This window comes from Acinonyx jubatus, chromosome E2 (assembly GCF_027475565.1).
Source record: "Acinonyx jubatus isolate Ajub_Pintada_27869175 chromosome E2, VMU_Ajub_asm_v1.0, whole genome shotgun sequence".
Taxonomy (NCBI): Eukaryota; Metazoa; Chordata; class Mammalia; order Carnivora; family Felidae; genus Acinonyx; species Acinonyx jubatus.
The window spans coordinates 44,189,321-44,216,628 of record NC_069396.1 but is presented as its reverse complement, the minus strand read 5'-3'; the positions used below and the strand labels follow the sequence as shown (position 1 = coordinate 44,216,628).

Sequence of the window (27,308 nt, the reverse complement as noted above, 5' to 3'; positions counted from 1 at the left end):
GCACTGATTAGCACCATGCCTGCTTAGGATTCTCTCTCTCCATCTCTCTCTGTCCTTCCCCTGCTCACGTACGCACATATGCTCTCTCTCTCAGAATAAAAAACTTAAACAAAATCTTCTAATGTTAATTTTTATTTGTGCCTAAGACAAGACTCAGTATTGATCTCTACCTTGTCTGAACAAATATTACTCTTTTAATCACACAGCTCAGACTGATTTTGTAGGATTATTGCTTTTCAACTTATTGGTATGAGACTTCTCACGTACTATGTGATAATTATTATTATTAACATAACTCATCACATGCTATCAGGTAATATATTTACATTGTAGTAAAATACACATAACATAAAATTTACCATTTTAACTATTTTTGTACAGTGCAGTGGTGTACATTCACAATGTTGTGTAACTATCACCACTATACATTTCCAAAGCTTTTACATCATCCCAAACTTAAACTATGTAACTCTGCATCCCCCCTCCTCCTTGTAAGTTATGTTCTAGTTTCCATGTCTATGAATTTGCCTGTACTAGGTACCTCATAGAAGTTGAATCATATTTGTGCTTTTTGTATCTGAATTATTTCACATAGCATAAGGTTTTCAAGGTTCATCCATGTTGTATCCATATTCTTTTATAAGGCTAAAAATATGCCATTGTATGTGTTTACTGCACTTTGTTTATCCATTCATCTGTCAATGGATGCTTAGGTTGTTTCCACCTTTTAGCCATCATGAATAACGCTGTTATGAAAACAGTTGTACAGATACCTCTTTGAGTCCCTGCTTTCTATTACTTTGTTTATACACCAGAGTGGAATTGCTGGACCATATAGTAATTCCGTGTTTAACAGGAGCCACTGACTTGTTTTTCCAGTAATGTACCATTTAACATTCCCTCCAGCAATGGACAAGGGTTCCAATTTCTCCACACCCTTGCCAACACTTATTTTGCGCTTTTTAATAATAGCCAATCTAATGGGTAAATGGTATTTCATTGCAGTTCTGATTCACATATCCCTAAAAACTAGTGCCATTGAGGATCTTTTCACTTGCTTATTGGCCGTCTGTATATCTATCTACTTTGGAGAAATGTCTAGATGTTATAGGATTTTTAAAATAAATTCTAGATATTAGTATATGCATTGCAAATGTCTTTTCCAGTTTTTTTTAAGGCTTTATTTTTAAGTAATCTCTACACCCAACATGGGGCTTGAATTAAAACCTCAAGATCATATGCTTTGCTGACTGAGCCAGCCAGGTACCCCAATTTTTTTGTCTTTTCATTTCACCCTTGATAGTGACCTTTAATACGAACACTTTTAATTTTGATGAAGTCCAGTTTATCTATTTTTTAGCTACCTGTGCTTTTGGTGTCATATCCAAACAATTGTTGCCAAATCCAATGTCATGAAGTTTTCACCTATGTTTTCTTCTTAGAGGTTTTTGGTTTGTTTTTTTTTTTTTTAATTTTTTTATTTTTATTTTAGAGAAGTGTGTGTGAGTTGGAAAGCAGGGCAGAAGGAGAGAAGGAGAGAATCTCAAGCAGGTTCTATGCTCAGCTCAGAGTCCAACACAGGGCTCAATCCAATGACCCTGGGATCTTGACCTAAGCCAAAACCAAGAGTCGGATGCTCAATGGACTGAGCCACCCAGGTGTCCCCTTCTAAGAGTTTAGGTCTTAAGTTTAAGTCTTTGTTCTATTTTGAGTTAATTTTTATATATGGTGTTAGGTTAGGACCCAACTTCATTCTTTTGTATGTGGATATCCAGTTTTCCTAGCAAATGCATTGAAAAGACTGTCTTTTTCACATTAAATATTCTTGGCACTCTTGTTGCAAATCATTTGCCAATATATGCAAAGGTTTGTTTCTAGGCTCTCTACCATAGTCCATTTGCTATATGCTCGTCCTCATGCTAGTACTATATTGTTTTAATTAATGTAGCTTTGTAGTAAATTTTGAAATCAGGAGCAAGAAATTCTCTTGCTCTTTTATTCTTGTTTTGTTCTTGTTTTTCAGGATTCCTTTGGCTATCCAGGGTCATTGAAATTCTATATGAATTTTAGGATGGGTTTTTCTATTTATATAAAATGCCATTGGAATTTTAATAGGGATTGCTTATTAGTGTCCTGATGTCTGTCCCTTATGCACATTTCTTCATTCTGGTTTGTTTCTGCCCTTTAGACTCAATTTTAATGGTCTTCAAGTTTGCTCGTTGTTTTTCTTCTGTCTGCTCAAATCTGATACTGAGCCCCTTTAGTAAGTTTTTTTTATATCAGCTATTGTATACTACAGGTTCAGAATTTGTTTGGTACTATTTTGTAATTTCTGTTGACATTCTAACTCTGTTCATATGGTTTTCCTGATAGTTTTGTCTATGTTTTTCCCTTAGGTCTTTGACCATATTTAAGACAGTTGTTTTGGGACACCTGAGTGGCTCAGTGGGTTGAGCATCTGACCAAAGCTCAGGTCATGATCTCACGGTTTGAGTTCGAGCCCTGCATGAGGCTCTGTGCTGGCAGCTTGGAGCCTGGAGCCTGCTTGAGATTCTGTGTCTCCCTCTCTCTGCCCCTCCCCTGCTTGTGCTTTGTGTCTCTCTCAAAAATAACTAAACATTAAAAAATTTTAAATAAAAAGATAGTTGTTTCATTTTTTTAAGTAACCTCTGTGCCCAATGTGGGGATTGAACCCATGACACCAAGATCAAGAGCTGCATGCTTACGGGGATGCTGTAAGACAGTTGTTTTAAAGTCTTTGCCTCATAAGTCTGATGACTGGGCTTTCTCAGGGACAATTTCTTTTATTTTGTTCCTTTGAATGAGTCGTGTCCAGTTTTTTCAATGCCTTGTCTCTATGTTGAAAATTGGGCACTGTTATAAAATGTTAATTCTGGAAATTAGATTGTCCCCCTTTCTCCAGGCTCATTATTTTTGATTGTTGAAGACTGTGTAATCTGATACTTTTCTAAACTATTTTTGCATAGACTGTTTCTTGTCACATGTGACCACTTGACTATTTTTCCTTAGTTCAATTTTAGCTTTTTTCTCTATTAATGTAAAATTAACAGATGTAAATAGCATCTATTTATTCATTTTCTTTAACCAACTCATTTTTTAAATGTGTATTTTTGAGAGAAAGAGACAGAGCACAAGTGGGGAAGGGGCAGAGAGAGAAAAAGACACAGAATCTGAAGCAGGCTCTAAGCTCTGATCTGTCAGCACAGAGGCCAATGCGGGGCTTGAACTCATGAATTGTGAGATCATGTCCTGAGTCTAAGTTGGATGCTTAACTGAGCCACCTGGGCACCCCTAACCAATTCATTTGAACAAACAAAAAAGATTTTCCATTTCTCCAACCCCCACTGTCCATACCGCTGGAAACCACCAATCTGTTCTCTTTATTTTAGAGTTTGGTATTTATTTTTGGCTTTTGTTTTGTTTTGTTTTGTTTTGTTTTTTAGATTCCACATATAAGAGAGATCATATGGTATTTGTCTTTCTCTGACTTATTTCACATAGCATAATGCCCTAAGATCCATCCATGTTGCAACTGGCAAGATTTCATTCTTTTTTATAGCTGAATAAGATCCTGTTGTGTGTATGTATGTATGTGTATACACACATATATCACAATTTCTTTATCTCTTCATCCATCAGTGGAGACTTAGGTTGTTTCTATACCTTGGCTCTTGTAAATAATGCTGCAGTGAACTCAGGGCTGCATATAACTTTTTGAGTTAGTGTTTTTGTTTTCTTAGGATAAATATCCAGAAGGCTAATTGCTGGATCATATGTTACTTGAGTTTATGTTGAATTTCATTGTTAATCATCAGGGAAATACAAATCAAACCCACAATGAAATATCACATCATGCCAGTCAGAATGGCTACTAAAAAAACCAAAAAAACAAAAAACTAAAATGTTGGTAGGGATGTGAGAAAAGGAACCCTTGTGCAGTTGGTGGGAATATAAATTTGTACAGCCACTTATGGAAAACAGTATGGAGGTTTCTAAAAAGAATTTAAAAATTTTTTATATCTGGACATGATTGCCCCTGAGAGCTCTCTTCCAGATTGCTACAATCTTGTGGGTCTCAGGATGTGATCCCCATTGGTTTTAAAAGTTAGATGTTTCAGAGCTCATCTCTCAGGTGAAGATCCTAAAAGTGGAGTTGCCCGATGTGGCATTCAATTCCTTGTTCCCTGTAGAAGCTCCAGGTTTTGAGTTATCTCCCAGTTGTGGGTTGCCACTCCAGGGCTGAGGTTTATGGTGAGATTGTTTCAGCCTCGCCTACATGCTTTGATGTGGTTTTCTTGTTTGCCCAATGTGTAGTTGTCACTTAGCCAGCCTTTACGTTTTTTTTTTGAGGCGATTACTCCATATGTAGCTGTATGTCAGTGTGTCCTAGGAGGAGGCAAATTCTACTGGTTCTTCCCTATTTTGCCATCTTGAACTGGAACCCATTTTTACCTAGTTTGACAGAGTTTTTTGAATGCTGGGAACTGAAAGAAAAGACACACACAACCATCATCTTTTGTAGTCTTTGCTGATTGGCTCTGTGTTGGGATACTCCTTTACAATTTAGCTAGGATTTCTCTGAATTTAGGGATTATCTGGATGTGAAATCTTGTCTTCTCAGGTCTTTCTTTAGTATGCTTCTTGGATGGGCAGGTGTATGCCTTTCTAAATCCCCCATATATACATCTGATTTTGAATACCCTAATTTCCCAGAGTCTTACCCTAGCTTTTCCTCCAGGCTGTGGATTATCTATTGTGTCTCTATCCATGTCTTGCCCCAGATTTCTGTGGATTTGTAGTCCACGGTGTCTCTGTCTCTCGAAAATAAATAAATGTGAAAAACAATTTTAAGTTAAAATTATAGACCTTATTAATAATGGGAGTTGGAATTTTACTCTCCTAATGAAAAGTGCTTTTTGTTTTACCATTTATTAGGAGCCCAGAATTAAGCAGGAAAGGGATTGTTTTATCTTGGGCATTACAACAAAATACCATAGACTGGGTGGTTTAAACAGACATTTATTTCTTACAGTTATAGAAGCTGGGAAATCCCAAGATCAAAGTGCTGGCAAATCCTGTGAAGGTCCAATTCCTAGTATGTAGTCCAATTCCTAGGACTTGTGTATACAAGTGGAAAGAAATCTCTTTATGTTCTTATAATCTCTCTCCCACTTCTTATAAAGGTACTGTTCCCATCATGAGTGTCCCACCTTCATGACCTAATCCAAACCCAATTACTTCCTTAGAGCCCCATCTCCAAACACCATCACAATAGAAATCAGGGCTCCAACATATGAATTCTGGGGGGCTACAAACATTTAGCCCATAATAGGAACTTTTCTTATTCACCCAACTAACAAACTTTTTCTATAATATAATATTAAGCAGGGATGGCATTCAGATTACTTTGTTCAGAACCCTCATGCTGAAGGACATGATCATAGTTTGAAGAAATGCAAAGGCACACTACAATTTGGGTCAGGAAGACTTAAAATAAAAAATGTAATTTCTCTCAAAATAAATATATAAATTTAATGTAATTCCAACTATTAAAGAGTTTTTGTATTTTGAGAACACTATCTTCATTTATATAGAAAGAAAATTAGAATAGCCAATAAAACTATGAAAAACAGCAAGGACTTGGTCTAATATGCAGTATCAAAATGCAGTAAGGCTAGTGTTAAATCAGTTTATCAGTTAATATGGTATTAGTATAGAAGTAGAAAAATAAATTAGTGAAATGAAAATACAGAATAGGTTTTGGTACAAGTGAAACTACAGGCAGTTTCACTGAATGAGGAAAAGATCATATGGTTAAAGGATCACATAACTGAGTCAGTTAAATAGGAAAAGGATGGTACTGGTAAAAACAACAGGCCTTTCCTACTGACCCATGTGTAGAAAGAGAACCTTAGATTTGCGTTCATACCAGTTTCCTTGAAGAAAATACTACTGTAGATTCATTTGTATCCTGTACCTAGATGAGGGAAGAGCTGTGAATTGGCATGAAGACATGGCTAGCCTATATGACTAAGGTATCATAAGTCTTGGGAAAACAAGGTAGCAGCTTCCCTGTGCTTAAGTGGGTTTCAGTCTTACAACTGGGTGTGCCCCATGTGATGGGGGTACACCATGCAGATAACAGTGGTGGGTTATAGTAAGATATCCTGGGTGAGAACGTTGTTTCCCAGGGCTTAGGTGAACTGCACCCATTCTGACCTTTTCTCCCTTCAGCAGTACATAGGTCCTCGAAGCTATCTTTGCTTGGGTAGCTGCAGTATTGTAAAGGTGGTTTTGTTGTTGTTGTTGTTTTGATCAGGACAAAGCTAATAATAAACCTAATGTTGGGTTAAAGCCTATTCTGTTTTTTTGATTGCCAGTTCAAATCTGTGATTGAACACCGCAGATTGGTGTCAGAACTATGTGACTGCTGAGTAGATGGGTTATTTTAACAAATTGTGCTTGTATAACTGGAAACCCATCTGGAAGAAAATAACAATGAATCTTCATTTTATAGGACATTAAAAAATAAATTCTAGATATATTAAATATTTACATATTGAAAAAAGTAAACAATAAACAACTTGCAAGAAAACCTAAGAAAAATTACATATACAATCTAGAGATTAAAGTATCTTTTTAACCAATCCATAAGCTTAGAAAAAACACATATCGATTACACAGAAATTTAAGATATTTTTATGGAAAAATATTTTTATGACAAAAATTAGGCAAATTCCTAACGTCTAACATATAAAGAGGTCTTCAAAATTGACAGATAAATAATCCTATAGGAAAATGAGCCAACAATGCAAAAATTTACAAAGCAGCAAATCTTGGAGCAGTTGAGGTGTATGCTCATCAGACAAACATAAATTTAAGTAGTATATTACCATCTATTGCAGGCTTAGAGGAAAGATGTGTTTCTGAAAATGACCGATATTATCTATTAAAATGAAAAAATAGTATATGTCATTTAATCTAACAATCTTTTGCCTCAGAAATAAAAACATCTGAAATTTAAGGTCTGATTTTAAGAATGTTAAAAAAAAAATGTTTACTGTAGGGTGGTTTGTGGTGGCAAATAACTAGCAACAAGTTCAATCAGTAGGGAATATCAGAGTAAATTTACAGTATACAGTATCACAGGTGTTACTCATCTTACTCTATCTGACTATCGTAATCATTGTTGCACCTTGGCACCAACCCACTGCAGGCACCAAAAGGTAATCCTCCTAATTTGGTCTGAATTAAGAGTTCTAAATTGCTCTGGTGACTTCAAAGCTGTACAAATGGAAGGGCAAAACACTTAAGAAATACAAGGGGAATGTTTAATGAAGAATGGAAGAAAATAGAGGATAATTTACATTCATGTAAACACATAAACAACCCCTGGAATTTATAATCTTAAGACCAATCTTCAAAACTGCTAATAAGTGGTGTAGTACTATGGTTTTATTAGCATTTCATTATTTTGTATTTCAAAGAAATTGATATATTTGACATATGCCTAAGGTTTAAATATTGCATACTCATTTTTATCACTGTTCAAGAAGAGCATTAACAACTCTTTATGTGTCAAGTTGTTGTAGAAAGGGATCAAGTAAACAAAAATTGGCAAAAAGATTTGCTTCACATAAAACAATACTGTTTAGGTCTCAGATCTCTTTTAGCACCATTTTCACCAAAGAAACAAACAGGGGATTTATCAATTATATCTGGCAGAATAGAGAATAAAAATGTCTGAGGTTAAAATTGAAGGTAAAATGCAAGAGTTGAAGTTTTACTCAGTGGCATATTTAAAAATTTAAGAGTAACTTGGTTTCTTCATTTAAAAAATATCAAATTATTAATGCTAACACTGGTTATGTGGACTCTTAAAATTTCTGATGTTTCAGTAAAAACTAGTTCTTAGTAGTATCAAGTCTGTGCAAGTATTATTAAATCATATGATTCTTAAATGTATGTAACCCACTTAACCTGTTGCAGAATCATGCTTTAATTTCTGAGACCACACATATTAGTGATGTGACATGCAAAAGTACATTTAAATAATTTAAGCTACCATCCAATTAAAAAAAATAACTTCTAATAAAGGTATGATTTTAGAAATATTTTCTATAAAATAGTAGCATCTGCCTGGGATTGTGAGTCCATTATTACATGTACTGCATGTACAACTTTCCTACTCCTATCTTTATCTTTTTTAATTTTCAGGAAATAGCACAAACAATAGAACACATATATTACCACAACCCAGAGTTAACTAACATTTTGTTATATTTAGTTGGAATCTTTATTTCTTTTTAATGATGGTATTTAGATACAAAACTGAAATATCCTTTAACAACCATGCTTGGTCCCATTTCTTTTCTGCTACCTTTCTTTCTAGAGGCAATCACTTTTGGGAAATGAGTGTGTATCCTTCCAATCCATTCTTCAGTTTTCCATAAAAATGTTCTTCCATAACTAATGCTTAATAATAGTGTTGATTTCATTCAAATTCACAGAGCTAATGATTATAACATATTGATCTCTTCATTTTTTTCACACCACATGATTTTTCAGGTCTTTCTATTTATATATATAATCTGTTATGCTTAACTACTAGAGAATATTCTACTGTGTGCCTATATCACATTGTATTTATCCATTTCACAAGCAACACACGTTTCCAATTTTTTGCTAATGTAATTCATGCTGCAATGAACATAAAGATACATGACTCCCTAACTTAAGTACATGTATCGGTTTCTTGGGTATATGCATGTACACTCAAGAGTGTGTGTTCTGGAATCTATTTTAGAAATTCCTTCCTACTGGAGGTTTTAAAAACATTCTCCTATAAAATTCTTATGTTACCAAGTTTTGCTTTTTGCATTCTGGTCTTTACAATACTCTTGGATTTCATAATAAATTCTTTAATGTATTACTATGGCAGAGATCCAATATTTTTTCCACATGAAGAATCAGTTACCCTGAGACCATTTTTTGAATCATCCATAATTCCCCTACCAACTTTTGATATCATCTCTATCAATTACCAATTCCCCATAAAGGCATGCATGTTTCTGAATACAATATTCTGTTCCCATCTTTGATTTCTATGAATGCATCAAGAACAAATACTTTTGATTACATCTGTAGCAAAAAACTTTAAAAATGACAATTTTGTCTCTTAATTTAAAATCTTTATACCTCTCATATCTTTGTCTTAATGCATCAGGTAGGCCTTCCAGAACCATGCTGCTTAGTGTCCATGACTGGATCCATACTTACTTCAATGAGATTGCTCCTAAAAGTACATCACTAACAATGTTTGCTGTGGGAGTTCTGGGAGCATAGGTTTTTAAACTATGATACTTATTAAAATTGTTAGTATTTAAGTTTTGATTTGTTGAAGTATTTTCCACATTCAAGCCACTTTACTATAAAATGAATTTCTGGTATACCATTAAGTCTGAGTTTTGCTGAAGCTTTTCCTAAATTCAAGGCGTTTATCGAGCTTTAGTGAGTATGAATTCTCTGGTGTCTAATATGATGTGACTTCTGGCTAAAAGCTTTCCCACATTCACTACACTGATAAGGTTTTTCTCCAGTATGGATTCTCATATGTAGAGCAAGAGTTGAGAACTGAGAGAAGGCTTTTCCACATTCATTACAACCATAGGGCTTTTCACCCGTATGGCTTCTCATATGAACAGTAAGAGATGAGCTTTGACAGAAGGCTTTCCCACATATTTTACATTCATAAGGTTTATCCCCTGTATGAATTCTCACATGTACAATAAGTGATGTGATTCGAGAGAAGGCTTTTCCACATTTATTACATTCATAGGGTTTCTCTCCTGTATGAATATTGTGATGTTTAATGAGGTATTGCTTCTGCCTGAAGATTGTTCCACATTCATTACATTTATAGGGTTTCTCTCCAATATGAATTTTCTCGTGCTCAGTGAGATTTGATTTGCCACTGAAGGCTTTCCCACATTCTTTACATATATAGGGTTTCTCTCCTGTATGACTTCTCTGGTGTCTAATGAGGCTTGACTTCTGAATGAAAGCTTTCCCACACCCCTTGCATTCATAAGGTTTCTCTCCAGTATGTATTCTTTGATGGATAATCAGGTTTTCTTTCTGGCTAAAGGCTTTTCCACATTCATTACATTTAAAGGGTTTCTTTCCACTGTGGATATTTTGATGTTTAATGAGGTACTGCTTCTGGCTGAAGGCTCTTCCACATTGATTACATTCGAATGGTTTCTCTCCTGTATGGATTTTCTCATGCTCAGTGAGATATGATTTGCCATTGAAGGCTTTTCCACATTCCTTACATGCATAGGGCTTGTTTCCAGTATGATTTCTCTGGTGTTTAATGAGGCTTGACATCTGAATAGAAGCTTTCCCACACTCATAGAGTTTCTCTCCCATATGATGTTTCTGATGAGAAAGGAAGTTTCTCTTCTGACTGAAGGCTTTTCCACATTTATTACATTTATATGGTTTCTTTCCTCTATGACTTCTCAAATGTAGAGTAAGGGATGAGACTCGAGAGAATACTTTACCACATTCATTACATTCATGAGGTTTCTCTCTAGTATGAATTTGATCATGCTGAAGGAGATCTGCTTCAGGCTTGAGGCTTTCCAACATTCTTACCACGCAGATATTTTTTCCAACAAGAATTCTTCAGTATTTCTTGACAATGTGACATAGATGAAAGCTTTTCCACATTCACCAAATTCATAGGTTTCTCTCCAGTATTAATTCTCAGGTATCTAATGAAGCTGAATTTATGATGAAAGACTTACATTGCTTATCCTGAGATTAGACAATTACAGATTGGGATGAAACATATAATATCAATTGTATTCTTAATGGTTCTTTCTTAGCTTCACTTATATTTGAGTATAAATTATGTTCTGAACTCTCTTAAACTGAGTCTCATACATAGAGATGTAGTCGTAAAGAATCAACATCTGTCTTCAAAGGAAATACTTTTCTGTTATGCCCAGGTTTTCTGAGTTTTTTCTAAACTATATTTTCATGGAGAAAGATGAGACTTAACTCTCATGTCTTCCATGCTGAGTCTTCATCTATTTATAAATTTCCCAGACCTTTTCTAAAAGGGAATAAAAACAAAATCATCATTGAAAAGAGTTAATAACTGTAAAATATTTAGTGCCTAGCATGTAGTAAATATCCAATAAAGTGGCTATCATCATCATCAACACTAACACTTGTGATTTTTTCCAGTATTTTTAACAAAAATTTTTAAATGTGGTATTGCAAAATAGACTCTTTATTTCAAACCTAGTCCCACAGTAAAAAGAAAGCTTAAATACAAATAACATTCACAGGAGCATGTAGTTTAAACTGTTTTTATTTTTATTATTTTTTTAAGTTTATTTATTTTGAGAAAGAGAGAGGGGGAGTGTGCACACAAGCCGGGGAAGGACAGAGAGAGAGGAAAAGAGAGAGGATCCCAAGCAGGCTCTGCACCATCAGCACAGAGCCCAATGTGGGGCTCGAACCCATGAACTGTGAGAACATGACATGAGCCGAAGTCGAGAGTTGGGAGGCTTAACCAACTGAGCCACTCAGGCACCCTGCTCAAACTGTTTTTAAATGTAACTTTTGCATTTTATAAATCAGTAAAATAAAATATAAAGAACAGGTAACAAACAGGATGAAAAAACAAACACATAAGATTGGGAGAGCCTAAGATGAAAGGATAAAAAATAAAATAAATAGAATTATTAAAGAGGACATATGGTTAAATAAGATATTTATTCTGTATCTTCCTGAAACTCCATTCAAATGATAGTACGAGGATGAAGGGAATATACTCATAAATACTGCAGAGGTTGAGAAGACACCGGTGGATGAAAAGATTTAGGAAATTTTGAAAGGAAAGCAAATAAAGAACTATAAATTAACAGCAGAATCAAGTGGCTTAAGTAAAAAGCCAGCAAAAGAGGATGCTACCTAGAAGCAAGGTAATTTGTGATACAGCTGTCAACACAAAGGCTCTATAACTGGAGTGACTGGGTAAGAGTAGAAGGTGGAACTTATAAAATGATTATAAAAGCAGCAGCTTATCCAAAGTATAACCAGAAGCCTCCAAACTTAGTGATGATAGGCAAAGTAGATACTGAAAAGAGGGAGTAAAAATTCCTATGTAGAATAGGGTTCCAACCCCTTTCTACTGCTGCTCTTTAGAAATGCTGGTGGTTGGTGGTGTCAAACAATAGATGGGTTGGTTTCTTTTTTCTTTCTTTCTTCCTTCCTTCCTTATTTTTATTTATCCTGAGAGAGAGAGGGAGAAAGAGGGCACACAAGGGGCAGAGAAAGAATCCCAAGCAGGCTCCACATGGACAGCACGGAGCTCCATGCGGGGCTCAAACTGACAAACCATGAGTTCATGACCTGAGCTGAAATCAAATCAGACACTCAACCAACTGAGCCGCCCAGGCACCCAGGGAGGGTTCTTTACTGAAAAAATGAAAAGGTCATGAAAACACTTATAGATATTCACATTTGGAGTCATTTAAAAGAATCATCTAGATATCTGACTAAATGCTGCATAGTGAAGCCCACCATTTTACAAGCCCCAACCATGCACAAAGATTACAATAGTGTTTCTGGTACCTCAATGTTAAATTTTAACATAGAGCTAAAGATCACAAAAAAATGATGAAAGCCCTAATGTGAAAGCTAGATCAAAACAAATAGGAAAAAACAAGGAAAGGAACAAAATAAACACACACATAAACAATACTGTAATTAGTGTCACAGAAGCACTGAAAACACAGAAATATCAACAGAGTTCTTTTTCTTTTTTTAATTTTTTTTCATGTTTATTTTTGAGAGCAAGAGAGACAGAGTGTGAATGGGGGAGTGCAGAGAGAGGGAAACACAGCATCTGAAACAGGCTCCAGGCTCTGAGTTGCCAGCACAGAGCCCGACATGGGGCTCGAACTCATGGACTGAGAGATCATGATCTGAGCTGAAGTCGGATGCTTAACCAACTAAGCCACCCAGGCACCCCTATCAACAGAGTTCTACAAAGAAGTGCTTTTGCAAATAAGAAATATGTTGAACTAAAAAATTCAACAGCTTAGGGGAAAAAATTCCAGGAAATCTCCCAGAATAATTAAAAAAAAAAAAAAAAAAAAAGAATGGAAAGAAGGGAGAAAGAAATAATGATTAGAAAATTAGCGGGTTAGTGGAGGCGTCTAAGAGGTTCAAGATCTCCTTAAGGAGTTCCAGAGAAAATATGAAGAAAAATTAATACAGGAAAATTTCTACATCCCACCTTTCATGTTAACAAGTTGATCATATATATATTTATATACATATAATATATAAAATTATGTATGTATAAAAGATTTTATTTTCAAAAGATTTTATTTTTATTTTTTTAAATGTAGTTTAGGGGCACCTGGGTGGCTCAGTCGGTTGCGGGTCCAACTTTGGCTCAGGTCATGATCTCACGGTCCATGGGTTCAAGCCCCACATTGGGCTCTGTGCTACCAGTTCAGAGCCTGGAGCTTGCTTTGGAGTCCGTGTTTCTCTCTCTCTCTCTGCCCCTCCCCCACACATGCTCTGTCTCTCTCTGTCTCTCAAAAAATGAATAAATGTTTAAAAAAAAAAAAAGAAATTAAAAAAGAACAAAAATGTAGTTTAATGTTTATTTATTTTTGAGAGAGAGAGAAAGCACAAGCAGGGGAGGGGCAGAGAGAGAGGGAGACACAGAATCCAAAGCAGGCTCCAGGCTCTGAGCTATCAGCACAGAGCCTGATGCAGGGCTCAAACCCATGAACCAGGAGATCATGACCTGAGCCGAAGTCGGACCCACAATTGACTGAACCACCCAGGCACCCCAAAAGATTTTATTTTTAAGTAATCTCTACACCCAGAGTGGGGCTTGAACTCACAAACCCGAGATCAAGAGTCGCGTGCTCTACCAACTAAGCCAGCCAGGCATCCCCAAGCTGATAATATTGTAAAATGGTTAAATCAAAAGTAGGTAAAATAGATGTATAAAATGTGAGAATAAACACCAGTTTATTGAGTTGAAAGTGGTTGCCTATGTGGAGGAGGAACTGTGGGTGATGAAGGATGGTGCAAGCATAACTATAATCCTATTTCACTTTTAAAAGCCCCTACGTGTTATACCTGCAGAGATGTCCTTGAAGACTTGAGCCTTTTAACCTGAACTGATCTATAATCGTATAGTAACTATAGATAGTACTCTTTTTATCTAGACGCAGTTAAGTTTCACATGGCTAAACAGCAAAGTACATATTAATGAAAAAAAGTAAAATAGGCCAGAAAACAGCCATTTTTGCCTTGAAATCTGATTTACTGCAGTGTTTTGATTATTGATACTATCATTTCTAGATACAGAAACTGTCGTTGCCATCAATTTCAGTTTTCATTTGTTTTCTTTCTATCATTGTGCCTGAAATGACTGGCACCAAAGCTCTTCTTTTGTGAAGAGCTCTTGTCTTGTCCTCACTCTCAATCCTTTCTTTTATTAATGTTTTCTACTGGCTGCAAATCTTCAATGTTATCCTGATCTGTCCTGTCCCTCTCAAACTTTTATCCTCATTTTCTTTTTCTTTTTTTTTTTTTAAGATTTTATTTTTAAGTAATCTCTACAACCAGCATGGGGCTCAAACTTACAAACCTGAGATCAAGACTTGCATGCTGTACCAACTGAGCCAGCCAGGCATGCCTCCTCATTTTCTTATAAATCACTGCAAGAGCTGACTCTAGTAATATACTGTCACTCACATCAATGCTATAATTTCTAAAATTAGAAAACAAAAACCCTCAACCTTTACTGCATGCCATAGGCAAAAATTTACTCAAAATGAATTAAAGACCTCAACATAAGTGTTAAAACTATTTCTTTTATAAAGAAAAAATGGTAGACTTAATCAAAATAAAAAACTAATGCCCTTCAAAAACACAGTTAAAAAAAAGAAAAGCCAGACTGGTAGAAACTGATGAAGGGCTCATATCCAAAATATACAGAACTCCTAAATCTCAGTAAAAAAAGGTAATCTAATTTATAAAATGGGTAAGAGACTAGAAAAGATATTCACAAAATCAGATATATGAATGGCCAATAAGTACATTAGACGTTCATCCAAACTAGTGATCAGAAATGCATATTAAAATCCCAGTGAGATACATGACACACCCATTAAAATGGCTAAAATTAAAAAAACTGCCATTCCAAGTGTAAGAATGCGAAGCAACTATCTCTCAAAAAACTGTAGGTGGGAATGAAAAATGATACAGCTACTTTGGAACATAATCTGAGTATTTTATAAAGTTCAATATATACTTATTCTGTGCAGCAATCCCATTTCTAGGCATTTATTCAAGAAAAATGAACATATATGTTGACACAAAGACCTAGTATATGAATGTTCATAATAGTCAAAAATGGAAGTAATCTAAATGTCTATCAATGACAAATTATGTCCATACTTATAATAATAATCAGCAATAAAAAATGAAAATTCATATACATAACATGAATTAATCTCAAAAATGTAAAACTAAATCAAAGAAATTAAATGCTAAAGATTATGCAGTGAATGACTACATTTATATGAATTCTAGAAATGGCAAGTCCTAGTAACATAAAGCCAATTAGTGATCACCAGGGATGGGGGAGGGGTATGGCTCTACAGCAAAAGGGCACAAAGAACTGTTGATGGATCTGTTCTATATATTGGTTTTGGTGTTGGTTTTATGACTGTATACAATTACCAAATTTATCAAATAATATACTAAAGGGGTTGACTTTTATGGAAATTATACCTCAATAAAGCTGAAAAAGTAAATCTTTCCACACCTGAAGCTCTACAACAATCACCAGTTATTTATTAATCATCTTCTTTGTGCTCAAGACTGCAGATAACAAGGGTAAAATACCAGCTTTTGTCTCAATGAGCTTCAATGTAGGTCTTAAACATGAAAGGGAAAAATACAAATGTAAGAGAGCATATACTTAGAATTCAAGTTGCTCTGGAAACTATAATATGCTATGGGAATAGAAGATTAGAGATACTGGGCTAAAAGTGATAATGAAGGGACATTTTAATAAAAATGAAGCCCAAGGGTAAATGATGGATAGGACTTTGATAGATGGCTCACTGTACAATCAAAGGCGAAGATACAAATAATTTCATATATATGAATGGGGAGGGAAGAAGGGTACAACTGATACTATTTAAAACTGAAATAATAATCACAATTACCAACAGTGTGGGAAAGAGAGGAAGGAGACTAAAAATACACTAAAGTATAAAATATACGTCATTCCTTAGTGAGGAGTAAAGTATAGTACCTGAAGAAAAGGAAGACAAAGACTAAGAAAGTTATGAATATAAAGGCAACCAAGAGAATATAACAAAATAATTATTATAATAAAATATAACAAACTTTCCATTATTTTCAGAAGGAAAGGCATATGTACTCAAGGAAATCAAAGATCCTATAGTAAAGGATAAAAAAGATGAGGTCAAATTTAAAACAGAATACATAATATTAAATAAAAGAACCAATACTAACCATACTGTTCCTGTCAATAAATACAACTAGGAAAAAAAGAACTATTAAAAGAAAAAGACTATGACAGGCTCATACAGATAATTCTCAGGCTCCAACACATACCTCCTGAATCAAGAAAACCTGCAGGTAAGGCCCAGCAATCTGTATTTAACAAGCCCTCTAGATGATTTTGACACACGCGAAGGTTTAACAACTGACATAATAAAACCTACCTAAACTCTCTGTAAGGTACACATCTAAAACAGGGTGCCTGGGTAGCTCAGTTGGTTAAGTGACTGACTCTTGATTTCAGTTCAGGTCATGATCTCACTGGTTCATGAGACTGAGCCCTACATCAAGCTCTGGCACTGACAGCACAGAGCCTGCTAGGGATTCTCTCTCAGCTCTCTCTCTCTGCCCCTTCCCTGCTTGTGTGCATGTGCACGTGCACTCTCTCTCACTTCTGTCTCTCAAAATAAACATTAAAAAAATACATTAGAAAAAAGGAAATTTTCACTTGTAAATTTCAAATTAAAAAAAAAAAAATGTTTATTTTTGAGAAAGAGACAGAGCACAAGCAGGGCAGGGGCAGAGAGACAGAGACAGAATCCAAAGCAGGCTCCAGGTTCCAAGCTGTCAGCATAGAGCCTGATGCTGGGCTCAAACCCACGAACCGTGAGATCATGACCTGAGCTGAAATCGGATGCTTAACTGACTGAGCCACCCAAGCACGCCTCACTTGTAAATTTCAAAATATACTGGCTTGAACAAACACTTTGGTCAAAGATAAAATTAAAATAAATTGCAAAGCATTCAGAAATATTCAGAAAAATTCAAAAACAATGTATATCAGAGCCTATAGAACACATTTGAAAAAAATGCTTGGATAAGTTTTAACATATATGTTTACATTATTCTAAAAAGAAATAACATAGGGCACCTGGGTGATTTCAACTCAGGTCATGATCCCATGGTTTGTGAGATGTAGCCCTGCATCAGGCTCTGCAGTGACAGCACAGAGCCTGCTTGGGATTCTCTCTCTCCCTCTCTCTCTCTGCTTCTCCCCTGCTTGTGTGCGTGAGCTCGCTCTCTCAAAATAAATAAATAAGCTTTAAAAAAAAAATAAAAAGAAATAACATAATAAAATAAGCATTCAAACCAAGGAATTACAATAAGGAAAAGTAAATGTAAGAAAAAAAAAGTACAGATAAGAAAACTTAATTATTACAAACAAAATTAGAAATAATAAATCCACAAGTTGATTCTTAGGGAAAAACTAAAGAGGAATAACAGCAAAATTATAAAAATAAAAAAATGATTACTTGGAAATAACCATAGACAGAAAAGGACTGTAGAGATTATTTGCTCACCTCCATACAAACAAATTTGAAAACCAAATATTACCTATGAAAACTGAGACCAGAAAAGACAAGAAACCTAAACAGTAAAGTAGATATAGAAAAAAAGAGACCATTGTTATTTTATCACCCCAATAGATGGTTCAAGATGTGGAATTTACTAAACTTTTACAAATGACAGTAATAACATTTATTTAAAATTTTCCAATTCTTAAATTCATTATATTTGCAAAAGTACGATGTAGAACAGATTAGGACTTAGCCCACTATATTCCTAACTAAAGAAAACACAGAAATGACATCTTGGTAATTAACACATCTTATATATTTTTTTAAAGTTTATTTATTTATTTTGAGGGAGACAGAGATAGTGCAAGTGGGGGAGGGTCAGAGAGACAGTAGAGAGAGAGAATCCCAAGCAGGTTCCGCACGGTCAGCACAGAGCCTGATGCAGGGTTCAAAGTCACAAACCGAGAGATCAAGACCTGACTCGAAACTAAGAGTCAGCTGCTTGCTTAACAGACTCGGCCACCCAGATGCCCCCCCACCAAATATTTTCAAAATAGAAGTCAAAATACTCTAATCCTAAGGAAACTATTTTTGTACTATACTTGAGTAGCTGCAGCAGAGATCCTAGGACCTACAAAACCTGAAGTATTTACTATCTGGACATTTACAGAAAGTTTACTGGCCTCTTGCCCTACAGTGGTCATTTCTCCCTTCTCTACTTGGGTGGAACTAGGATGCACTGTTGACCCGTTTCAACCACAACTAATGATCAACAGAACCTGGAGGAAATCTGGATCATTTAAAGGATCACAAAGACCAAAGCTACCATGCAAATCTTCATTACTCACCACATAACTGTTATGTGACCAGGAAATCAATTCTTATATTCCTTAAACCAGTACATTTTGGGGTTTATTATAGTCACTTAGCTTTACCATGATTGATATACTTTTTAGTCCTGTCTAATGCTTTACAATATCATGTATCTGTAGATACCTACTCAACTTGGACACCGTAGCATGAAAGTAGTAACAGACCATAAGAAAATGAATGGACGAGATGCACTGAACATGGCCATGTTTCAGTAAAACTCCTTACAAAAATACATAGTAGGATGTAGTTTGCCAACTCCTGCTCTAACAGGTCACCATTTTCACAGAATACATTTAAGAGTTTGGTTGACATTTGAGCATTCTGATATATGTTTTGAAAATATTTAATCACTAGACTGGACCTCTTTCCTCAACTGATTCACATAACCACTTGCTACTCAAAATCTGCACTTAGATGTCTAATACGGATCTAATTTACCCTGCCCCAAATCAAACCCTTGTTCTCCCAAACCAACTCCCAAATTCTTCTCATCTCGTTAAATAACAACCTTATTTTCTCAAGCCTTGAACAACTCTCTCCTAGGTAACACACCCATTATGTTTCCACATCCTCTTGGCTTTATCTTCAAAATACGGTCAGCATCTGGCCATTTCTCATAATTCTCACTAGGACCACCAAAGTCTAAGCCACATTATGTCTTCCCTGTATTATTTAATAGACTCCTCACTATTCTTCCTACTTTTGCCTTTGCCTCTTTATATAACTTCTCTCAACACAGCAACAACAGTATTCTTGTCATAGTCAAATCATGTCATTGTTAAAGCCTCCTTGTATACTCATAAAAACATTTAGAAGAAAGCACATTTAATAGTGGCTGCTTCTGGGGAACAGAAATGGAGAACCAAGGGCCAGGATTGAGGAACCATTCTTTAATTTTCTTAAAAAACTTTTTTGTTGTTGTTTATTTTTGAGAGAGACTGATTGAGCAAGTGGGGGAGGGGCAGACAGAGAGAGAGAGAGAAAGAATCCTAAGCAGGCGTCAAGCTGTCAGTGCAGAGCCTGATGTAGGGCTCGAACTCACAAACTGCGAGATCATGACCTGAGCTGAAACCAAGAGTCGGATGCTTAACCGAATGAGCCACCCTGGTGCCCCTTAATTTTCTATTAAGTATATGTATTGGATTTTAAAGATGATAGTATTATTTTTAAAGAGTAACAGAGATGTGAACTAGTAGGAAGTCAGCACTAATTTCCTAGCCTGCTATATTGTTAAAAAGCAAGAGAGTGAGAAATGTGCTATGATAGTAGGTAGGAAGGGAATAAGAAATAATGATAAGGGGTAATATTCAACTCTAAGATGGAAGTGGGGAAAAATAAAATGTTAGTGAAAGGGAAAACACAATATTTAGGCTAGACAATTTATAAAATTGAGACTACAAATGAAGTAAAGAGGCTAGCATCCAGAATAGAGGTTACAGGGGCAAGCAGTCCCCCAGAATCTGAGAAAAAAAAAAGAGCATGATCAACCAAGAGAATCTGGAAATGTTATTTAGGTATCTAAAGAATTCCCAGCAACTGTTACTCCAATGGGCTTATAAAAAAACTTGCCTCAAAAATTTTTTCAGAGGTCACAGGTTGAATAACTATAAGAGTGGTGCCTGGGTGGTTAAGCATCTGACCTTGGCTTAGGTCATGATCTCTGGTTTGAGTTCAAGCCTCACATCAGGCTCTCTGCTGTCCGTGTGGAACTGCTTTGGATCCTCTGTCTCCCTCTCTCTGCCCTCCCCATGTGCACACTCTCTCTTTCAAAAACAAATAAACATTAAAAAAAAAAAGATATATCATAAAAAAATAACTTAATGAACCTTTATCCCATTCATCCTTCTGGGTTCCTTCTTACTCACCTGGAAAGCACCTCCTTTACATTTCTTCCTCAGTTATTCATTGCTCTTCTTGTTTAAACTGGTGTCTTTAAACTTCTAAACAGTGACACAGGACTTGGACATTACTCTTGAGGGTCAAAGCAGAATCCCATAATTCAGGCTGAGACCAAAGGATCCTTAAAGGATTTGATGGGTAAAGGAAGTGCAGTTCCTGGGGATGCACAAGGAAGCTGGTCTATGAAAAAGAACAAAGTAATGATGACCTTTTGGCTTAGAAGCTGGAGCACACACATACACATAAGCACATTGAAAAAGAGCATTTATACTTTGCATCCTCAGCCAAACCCATTATGCCATTTAAAGCCTCCACACATTTCAGGAATGGGAAACAGAATTTAGGTTATTTATTTTTCAGAATTTAGGTTATACAGAGAAATTACAAGACTGAGTTGTTAAAGTTCTACAGAATCACAACCTGTGCAAGTGTCACTTGTGGCCTTGCTCCTGATTAAAGAGTCACAGTTTTGAATATCATTTTCCCCAATAAAAACATTTTTGTCAGGGTGCCTGGGTGGCTAAGTCAGTTAAGTGTTAGACTCTTGATCTCACCTCGGGTCATAACCTCATGGTTTGTGAGATGGAGCCCCACATTGGGCTCTGTGCTGACAGCATGGAGCCTGCTTGGGATTCCCTCTCCCTCTACCTCTGCCTCTCTACTTACCCCCCTCAAAATAAATAAACATTAAGGGGGAAAAAAAAAAGAAATCTAGGCCTCCAATATGTAATGGAGAATGAATGACAAAAGTCAAAATTACTCAGAAGCTCTTCCCTGACTCAGATATAAGAGGCTTAAAATCTGGCTGCACAGTGTTACTAATTGATGAAACAGGTAATGCAAAGGGGAATGGATGGAGGCAAACCATAGGAGGCGGAGATACCAGAATTAACATTTTGGACACAAAGAGCGTGAAGTTCCGGTGTAGCCTCAAGGTGGAGCTGTCCATTAGCAAATTGGACAGAGCTCAACTATGAATGGACATTTGTTAGTCACCTGTCAAGAGAAGCCACAGCAGTGGAATTTTGTTCTTAGAGGGGGAAAAGAAAAAAAAGATAATTCAGAAACTTAGGAACACTAATAGCTAAGGGACAAACAGAAACATTAAGTCACTAATGGAGCTTTTTTTTTTGAGGGGGAGGTTATTCCTTGGTTTTGACTGGAATTATACAAATGAGAGTAGTCTAATGGAAGTCAAGGAAACATTCAAGAATGAGGCAGTGATAAACATCTGGAAAGTAATGGACTGAACACAGAAATTGAATCCCTCCATCCGTTAAAAATGGAAATATACAACACAGGCAAGCAAAACTATGATTCTTACCCCTGCCCTAACTATTGCATCTCCCTCCTCTGACAACCGTTATTTTCTGTGTAAACTTCAAAAGGTCTTTCATTAACACTAAAGAATAATCTTCATATAGATAAAAGTTTCTTCATGCACCTATGAATACACATTCTTTTTCCCACCCACTAAAAAAGTAGTATATTGCACCAAACAGGCACACTTTCTTCACAAAATAGCTTGAAGATTTTTAAAATGTAACATATGTATTTCCATTTGGTCAAGTCTTATTTTGGGTCTTTCATTAACACTAAAGAATAATCTTCATATAGATTTTTATACATTTCTTATTTATTCCTTAAGTGTTTTATCTGATTTGTCACTATTGTAATTACTGTCTTCATAACTATTACTGATTACATTTTTGTATGTACCAAAGCTATTATTTGTGTATATGCATTTTTGTACCATGGTTCTTTTTCATTTTACTGAAAAATATGTTAAGCGCGATACAATACTAGAAGGAAGTGTCATTTTAGAAGAAAATTTGTTTCGCTACATTTACAAAGGCCAACCTTTAGTCTGGGGAAAACCTGGTCAAATTACGAGTCACTGCCATGTCACTGAGAAACAAGAGAATCTTAAATCTGTTACCTGACATCTCTGAACCAAAGACAGGACATCATCCTTCCCAATTCTGTGCTGTCTACGCTAGTGGAAACTAGCTCTTAAAGCTCTTCCTTAGTCCAGGGCTTTTCAAATTGGTCTCACCAAAGTTCCTCCAAAGAACTGAGTCAATACATAGGGGGAGTCTAGACATCTAGAAACAAGTTTTCCGGAAATGTTTACTTTAAAAAATTGTTAATACTAATTTTGTTTTCTACTGCACAATGAGTCTGCTTTTATATAAAAATCGCTTTAAAAATTACTTATCTCTATATCTTAGCCATTTTCCTTTCTTTCAGAAAAACGGATGCTCCAGAAAGATGCATCTTTATTAGTTATTTTAGAAACGAGAAAAGTGAGGTTGAGGTTACTACCCCATAAAGCTCACAATGCCATCCATTCTCACACACTTGGAACCACAGAGTTCTCACACAAGTGGTACCTCTACAACAATCTCATACATTCCGTCATACCCCCACCCCCACCCCGCCGCGGTCCCGCCCCAGTTTCCCCCAGTACCCCTGCCCCCATCCACATAGGCTTTGAACAATGCACGTCATAGAAGGCGATTCCTCCCCTTTAGCCTCTCCAGCCATGTCGCAATCTCCAAGAATCCTCCCCTACAGCCTCCCTGACCAGATTCTGAGCCCAGAAACCCAGGTCCCACGCCCAGATCTGCGCTTTGCGAAGCCGAAACCAAACTCACCGGCAGACAAAGACGACCATGGCGAGCCAGAAAGTCTGCGCCTGCGCACTCCTTGGCTGGTTTAACACTCCCAGAGGTCTCCTGGGCTCCGTCAAGCCCCGGCTCAATACCGGACAGAATCTGTCGGTATTGGCCGGTCCTCTACTTTTCTGACTGCGGACTACATTTCCCATAAGTTTCGGTGGTTCGAGTCAGCTTTTTCGCGCTTTCTTTTCTGCGCCAGAGTTTGTGGGAGTGTCTCCCTGGTGAGGGGAGGAGTGTAAGTAGACCGAGTCTCAGGACTCAGTTTAATACTCGACCTGTGTTAACTTTACCTTTGGGAGAGGGCAGTGGTGTGCCTTGGGTTATAATAAACTCAGTTCAGGCATGCCGGGCTTACTCCAAGTAGGAGCCAAGGGGCAAGGCTACCTACCCCTGGAGCGCCGAAACACTGGGCCGCAATTCATGCCTCAGGGTGGGTAGGGGCGGGGATTTCTTTGGCGGGGTTCGAGCCGGGCGCCATCTTCTCCGTCGCGAGTGTGGCGCTTAACTACATTTCCCAGGAGGCACCGCGTTCGCCGCTCCTTCCCTCAGCGCGGCTGGCAGCTTTGAGCTGAGTTGTGTTTGGACGCTAGCTTGTGGTGGTCTCTTAGGGGTTCGGCCGGGCGACTAACACGTTTCAGAGAAGGCCGAGGTTGGACAAAGCCCAGAGCCCCCGGCGTCGGGAGGGAGACCTGAGTATTAAGTCTATTCGGGCAGAAGGGGCTGAGGAGGGGCAGTTGTGAAATTTCGCCACTGTCCCAGTGATATGTGTATGTGTGATTGTGAATATGTGTGATACCGTGTGTGCCGGTGAGGATTAGCTCATTATACCACTGTGAGTCCCCGTGGTGTGACTGGTAATGTGTTACTGTGTGTAATACTGTGTATGGATACGGGTTACCTGTGACTGTGTGTCCCCGTAGTGAGTATGCGGTTGTGACTGTGTGACCTTGTATACCACTTTGTGTACAAGGGTAGAGAGCTTTGTGAATGAGCTCCCGTGGGTATTATGACCGTGGGCAGGGTCGGGAAGGTGTTTGTGATTGAAGGTGTTACTTTGTGTCTAGTGGTGGGTGTGAGACTGTATGAATTTGGGGAGATTTGTGTTGGTGACTGTGTCACACATAGTCATGTGTGGGAGTACAAGACGGCTGTGAGCCTTGACAGTAAAGAGCCTTGACAGTAAAGACCCTGACTCTTCTCTCTGACCCTGAGATTGATTTGCAAGCTCTGATGTGGAGGAGCAAATGGAGCCAGTTGACCTTGTCATCTGGGCCCCAAGAATGGTCTGTTAATATCCTTCCCCATCTTGATTCGTCTTCGAGAGAGCTCTCCATTGGAAGAGGAAATACTGGTTGTGATAATGAAAAGTTATGTTAAAGGTGCCTTGGTATTTTCTCTTTATTTCTGAAATGCTTTATTTTTGCTTTTGTTTCCCTTACCTCAGGGGACTTATCTAGAAAAAAATTGCTACAGCAAATGTCAGAGAAATTACTGCCTGTGCTCTTTCCTAGGATTTTTATGGTTTCAGGTCTCACATTTAGGTCTTTAATCCATTTTTAATTTATTTTTGTGTATGCTGTATGGAAGGGGTCCACTTTCATTCTTTTGCAAGTTGCTGTCCAGTTTTCCCAACATCATTTGCTAAAGAGACTGTCTTTTTCCCATTGGATATTCCAAAGATTAATTGACCATTCAGTTGTGGATTCATTTCTGTATTTTCTATTCTGTTCTATTGATCTATGTATTTGTTTTTGTGCCAGTACCATACTGTTTTGATTCCCAGTAATGGAATTTGTAATGGAATTTGATGTCAGGAATTATGATGCCTCCAGCTTTGCTTTTCCTTTCAAGATTGCTTTGGCCATTTAGGGTCTTTTGTGGTTCCATACAAACTTTAGAATTGTTTGTTCTAGTTCTGTAAACAACTGTTGGTATTTTTTTAATGTTTATTTATTTATTTTGAGAGAACGTGAGAGAGCGAGGGAGGGGCAGAGAGAGGGAGAGAGAGAATCCCAAACAGGCTCTGTGCTGCCAGCACAGAGCCTGGTGTGGGGCTTGAATTCACAAATTGTGAGATCATGACCTGAGCCAAAATCAAGAGTTGGATGCTTAACTGACTGAGTCACTCAGGCACCCCACCTGAGTTGGTATCTTGATAGGGATTGCATTAAATGTGTAGATTGCTTTAACTAGTATAGACATTTCAACAATATTTGCTCTTCTAGTCCATGAGCATGGAATGTCTTTCCATTTCTTTTGTTGTCAATTTGTTTCATCAGTGTTTATAACACTTTTATAAAACAGTGTTTATAAAACTGTAAGTTTTCAGAGTACAGGTCTTTCACCTCTTTGGTTAGATTTATTCCTAGGTATCTTATTATTTTTGGTGTAATTGTAAATGGGTTTGTTATATTCTCTTTCTGCTGCTTCATTATTGGTGTGTAGAAATGCAGCCTATTTCATGGGGCGCCTGGGTGGCTCAGTCGGTTAAGCGTCCGACTTCAGCTCAGGTCACGATCTCGCGGTCCGTGAGTTCGAGCCCCGTGTCAGGCTCTGTGCTGATGGCTCAGAGCCTGGAACCTGCTTCCGATTCTGTGTCTCCCTCTCTCTCTGCCCCTCCCCTGTTCATGCTCTCTCTCTGTCCCAAAAATAAATAAATGTTAAAAAAAAATTAAAAAAAAAAAAGAAATGCAGCCTATTTCTGTAAATTGATTTTGTACCCTGCCACTTTACTGAATGTGTTTATCAGTTTTAGCAGTTTTTTGGTGGAGTATTTGGGTATTCTAAATATTGTATCATGTCATCTGTAAATACTGAAAGTTATACTTCTTCCTGATTTGGATGCCTTTTATTTTTTCTTGTTGTCTGATTGCTGTGGCTAGGACCTCCAGTATTAATGTTGAGTAACAGTGGTGAGAGTGGAAAACCTTGTCTTGTTTGTAACCTTAGGGGAAAGGCTCTCAGTTTTTCCCTACTCAGGATGATGTTAGCTGTGAGGTTTCATATATGGCCTTTATTATGTTGAGGTATGTTCTCTCTGCTTTGGTGAGCTTTTTTTTTTTTAATTTTTTAATGTTTATTTATTTTTGAGAGACAGAGCATAAGCGGGGGAGGGGCAGAGAGAGAGGGAGACACAGAATCCGAAGCAGACTCCAGGCTCTGAGCTGTCAGCACAGAGCCCGACGCAGGGCTCGAACTCAGACTTAGAGATCATAACCTGAGCCAAAGATGGATGTTTAACTGATTGAGCTACCCAGGTGCCCTTGGTGAGAGTTTTTATCATGAGTGGATGTTGTAGTTTGTTAAGTGCTTTTTCTGCATTTATTTAAATGATCATATAGTTCTTTTTATTTTTTAAAGTTTATTTCTGAGAGAGAGACCGCACGGGCATGTGTGTGCATGCGTGTGTGTGTGTGTGTGTGTGTGTGTGTGTGTGTGTGTGTATGGGCGGGGGAGGGGGCAGAGAGAGAGGGGAGCAGAGGATCCAAAGTGGTCTTGGCGCTGACAGCAGTAAGCCTGATGTGGGCCTCGAACTCTCAAACTGCGAGATATTGACCTGAGCCAAAGTCAGACAGTCAATCAACCAAGCCACCCAGGCATCCTGAAATGGTCATATGGTTCTTATCTTTTCTCTTATTGATGTGCTCTATCACGTTAATTGATTTGCAAATATATAATCACACTTGCAACCCAGGAATAAATCTCACTTCATTATGGTGAATGATTTTTTTAAATGTATTATTGGATTCTGTTTGCTAGTATTTTATTGCGAATTTTTCCATCTATGGTCATCAGAGATACTGGCCTGTAGTTCTCTTTGTGGTGTCTTTATTTTCTTTTGGTATCAGGGTATTGATGGCCTCATGGAATGAATTTGGAAGTTCTCCCTCCT

General features: G+C 37.2%; 1 protein-coding gene and 1 long non-coding RNA gene across 4 annotated transcripts in view; one reads left to right on the top strand and one right to left on the bottom strand.

Moving 5' to 3' along the window:
- LOC113595333 (uncharacterized) overlaps positions 1–27,308 on the top strand; it is a 71,619-nt gene that overhangs the window by 28,976 nt on the left and 15,335 nt on the right. The window contains exon 1 of one of the 2 annotated variants that reach the window (XR_008293538.1): positions 23,511–23,651. The exons of the other annotated variant lie outside the window; for it this stretch is intronic. This is a non-coding gene — a long non-coding RNA (uncharacterized LOC113595333). Of the gene's footprint in view, positions 1–23,510; positions 23,652–27,308 lie in introns of those variants that run through there. 2 annotated transcript variants of the gene reach the window in all.
- The window catches only part of ZNF260 (zinc finger protein 260), a 46,698-nt gene continuing 24,530 nt past the window's right edge, over positions 5,141–27,308 (bottom strand). Inside the window, exons 1-2 of one of the 2 annotated variants that reach the window (XM_015071968.3) lie at positions 20,702–20,842; positions 5,141–11,143 (exon numbers count right to left, since the gene is read on the bottom strand). In XM_015071968.3, coding sequence (XP_014927454.1) covers positions 9,529–10,674 — 1,146 coding nt within the window. In that variant the 5' untranslated portion in view covers positions 10,675–11,143; positions 20,702–20,842 and the 3' untranslated portion in view covers positions 5,141–9,528. Of the gene's footprint in view, positions 11,144–20,701; positions 20,843–27,308 lie in introns of those variants that run through there. The other variant, XM_053210253.1, reaches the window with a different exon arrangement.